The 2879-nt window shown below is 37.0% G+C and overlaps 1 protein-coding gene across 1 annotated transcript in view; it reads right to left on the bottom strand.

The window, feature by feature from the left end:
- MCMBP (minichromosome maintenance complex binding protein) overlaps positions 1–2436 on the bottom strand; it is a 16751-nt gene extending 14315 nt beyond the window's left edge. Inside the window, exons 1-3 of the mRNA XM_009325897.1 lie at positions 2350–2436; positions 504–644; positions 165–206 (exon numbers count right to left, since the gene is read on the bottom strand). Of these exons, the coding sequence (XP_009324172.1) occupies positions 165–171 (7 nt within the window). The 5' untranslated portion in view covers positions 172–206; positions 504–644; positions 2350–2436. The remainder of the gene's footprint in view (positions 1–164; positions 207–503; positions 645–2349) is intronic.
- Positions 2437–2879: the final 443 nt, after the last annotated feature.

Here is a 2879-nt window from a genome sequence, read left to right as displayed (position 1 = left end):
CCATGAGCAGTTAAGAATACTCTGCTTTCCAATCCTGAGATTAATTTTGCTTTTAAGAGCAGTATCTCCAGGAATCCACTACCAAATAAGCTATACTGCACTTGTAAACGGCATCTTTCAGTCTAATATGTCGTCTCAAATTTCGTATAACTTGTATAACTTACCCCACATTCTGCCACATCTCTGTATTTACCAAAATGCAAAACCTGTCAAGAAGGAAAAGGCAATGCAATCATTACGTTTCTGACAGCATCCTGAATATGAATTACTTATAGCCAAATCATTGCGGTCTGAAGTCCTTCAAAGACATACTTTCATTATTTATTAATTTTTATTCCTCAACAGAAATGTAAGAAGCGATGTATTACTAATGCCATTTGAGCCATATAAACAGATAGCGCCCAGACTACATAGGTTTAATTCAGAAACTAGAGGAAATACGAAGACTAGAATGGAAAAAATGCTGAACATCTACTAAAATAATAAATCAGTGTTTCACTTACACGTGCATTTGTGTTTGGGTCAACTGTTTCATATACTCCCATGTAAAACTCAGGATCAAACATATCTTGAACCATGCAGCGAAATTTCACTAAACTGTTGGGCTTTAGGTAATGTACAGGAACATCATTCAGCGATGGAACCTACAAAAAAGAGCTTATTCTAAACAACTGGTATATAAATATTAAGAAACGGCCTGAAGGAAGCCAGAATCAGCACAAAATCTGTCACCAACTTATTCTCTGATCACCCGGTATATCCTACTGTTCACTTACTTGCCTCAAACCCTGTGCTGTTGTTGATACGATCAATTGCCTCTGACAATTCAGTGCCTCATCAGGTAACATACTGAATATTTTCTGAGTACCTTTCCCCCACATCTACTGCCCTAATCCAAGCAGTAACAAAGTGTGTATAACTCAACACTGGAAGTTTCTGCAATAGCTGTTAAAGATAATAGTTAAAATTATCAGACACTTAACAGTTCCCAAATTCTTCCAGTCCTGTTCATTTCACAGTCCCAATACCGGACTATAAGGAAATGCATTTTGGTCACTGAAACTGTATGGAAACTCTACAACAACATGTAAAACTAACTCTTACACTGGGAATTATTGCAGCTGCAGTATTAAATAGAATTTATTACTTATTTTATTCCCATTTCACAGCACTTTTACCATGTATTATGTACCAGTGCTACCATAGCAATCGTACGCACAATTTCTTATAACAAAAGGCCGTGGAAAACCTGTATGTTAATTTCCAAGTCCACGCTGGGGTAGTCTTTTTCAGATATGTTTACATGACAATGGAAAAACAGAAGGGAAAAAAAAAAAATCAATGCCTAGGCACGTGGTATAACTTGACATAATAAGACTTGCAATACTAACAGAGTTTTCTGATTTTGAAGATAAACACTCTGTTGGAAAAAAACCCACATCCAACATTAAAATGCAACAAAAACCAGAAGTGGCCCTACAGGAAACAGCATTTTAATATGAGTAGGAAAACGCGCTTTCAATTCCTTCTAATGCTGTAAATTTAACACAATTTTGCCATCTACACTTTGATTTAAACTGTCATTGAAATATTAATTACAGAATACTCTCACTGACAGAGGAAGAAAAAAAAAAACCAATCATTTTCACTTGCTTTTTTGTCCATAAGTAGAACAGATTTGATATGAAAGTTTCTAATCCACTTAGCAGTGTTCCACAATGCTGTTTTTGCCACAGTCTTTTAGAAAAACATCAGCTTTTGAACATGCTTTGTTTTTAAACCTAAAGCATAGCTTCCTTGCTAAACTGCAAAAACCAGGCCTGATCCAGCCCAATAAGGCACAGTTTTAGCAGAAAGTAATTTTTCCTAACACCTGAAAGCCCAAGCAGCTATTTCTTCAACCCACACAAAGTTTGCAGCATCACGATAAAAGATCATGAGAGAAGGGGTTTACAAACAGCAGTTCAGAAACTCGTGGTGTACAAACACTTACTGCAGACTCACAGTAGACAGGACAGGCATTAACACTTTCAAAAATGACAGTATTTGTCAGCTCCTGCCATCTACTGGATTGTACTACAAATAGGCAGCATTCAGCAGTTATGGCCCAGGGCAAAACAGTACACTGAAGGCAAGTGGATTGGCTTCTCCAGTTTCAGTCAGAATTTTACATCTCTGCTTTACACACAGATTAAAGCAACTGAGCTGTAAGTAATGTATCACAAAGTCTAGGCCTAAAATTCAGAAGTGTACTTATCATGAAAAGGAAGAACTTCTCAAATACATGTAAGAGGTAAAAAGAATGAAACTTAAGAATGGCATAACTCTAAAAGAATAAAACAATCTTACCCAGTTAGTAGCATTATTTTCTTTTAATTTCTCCTTGAAGTATTCAGTTACCTTCTTTTCCCAATCAGAGTTTGGAACATTTTGGGCTACAAACAAAACACATTTACGTGCATATTAGCATCACATAACAGACTTCTAGTCAGCATTCTCCTAACCTAGTAAACAATTTAAACATTTACCTCTCTTCTGGCAAAATGACTGCATTTTAGACTAGTTTATGCCTCTTATAATTGCACTGACTTCCCATCTTATACCCTTTCAGGCAAACTACGATGAACACAGCCACTCTCGGAAACGAGGAAAAGCTCTGAAACCCAGCTAGAGAGTGGAGGAGGTGAGGTGCCACTTTCTGCTTTATGTTCACTGCGGAAATTTTTTATTTCAACATGCCTTTAGTTAAGATCAAGCCTAGCACTAGAACAGCTTCAGCTGATGGCACTGGTAATACTACCACTGATCGGTAGTCCATGTAGCCAGCACATATTGCTCCTGAAACCCCAAATGTGCTTTGATTTCTTTTTGTTTTCCCC

The sequence above is a fragment of the Pygoscelis adeliae genome, unplaced genomic scaffold (genome assembly GCF_000699105.1).
Source record: "Pygoscelis adeliae isolate BGI_AS28 unplaced genomic scaffold, ASM69910v1 Scaffold4, whole genome shotgun sequence".
NCBI classification, from domain to species: Eukaryota; Metazoa; Chordata; class Aves; order Sphenisciformes; family Spheniscidae; genus Pygoscelis; species Pygoscelis adeliae.
This window is presented reverse-complemented; position numbering and strand designations above follow the sequence as displayed.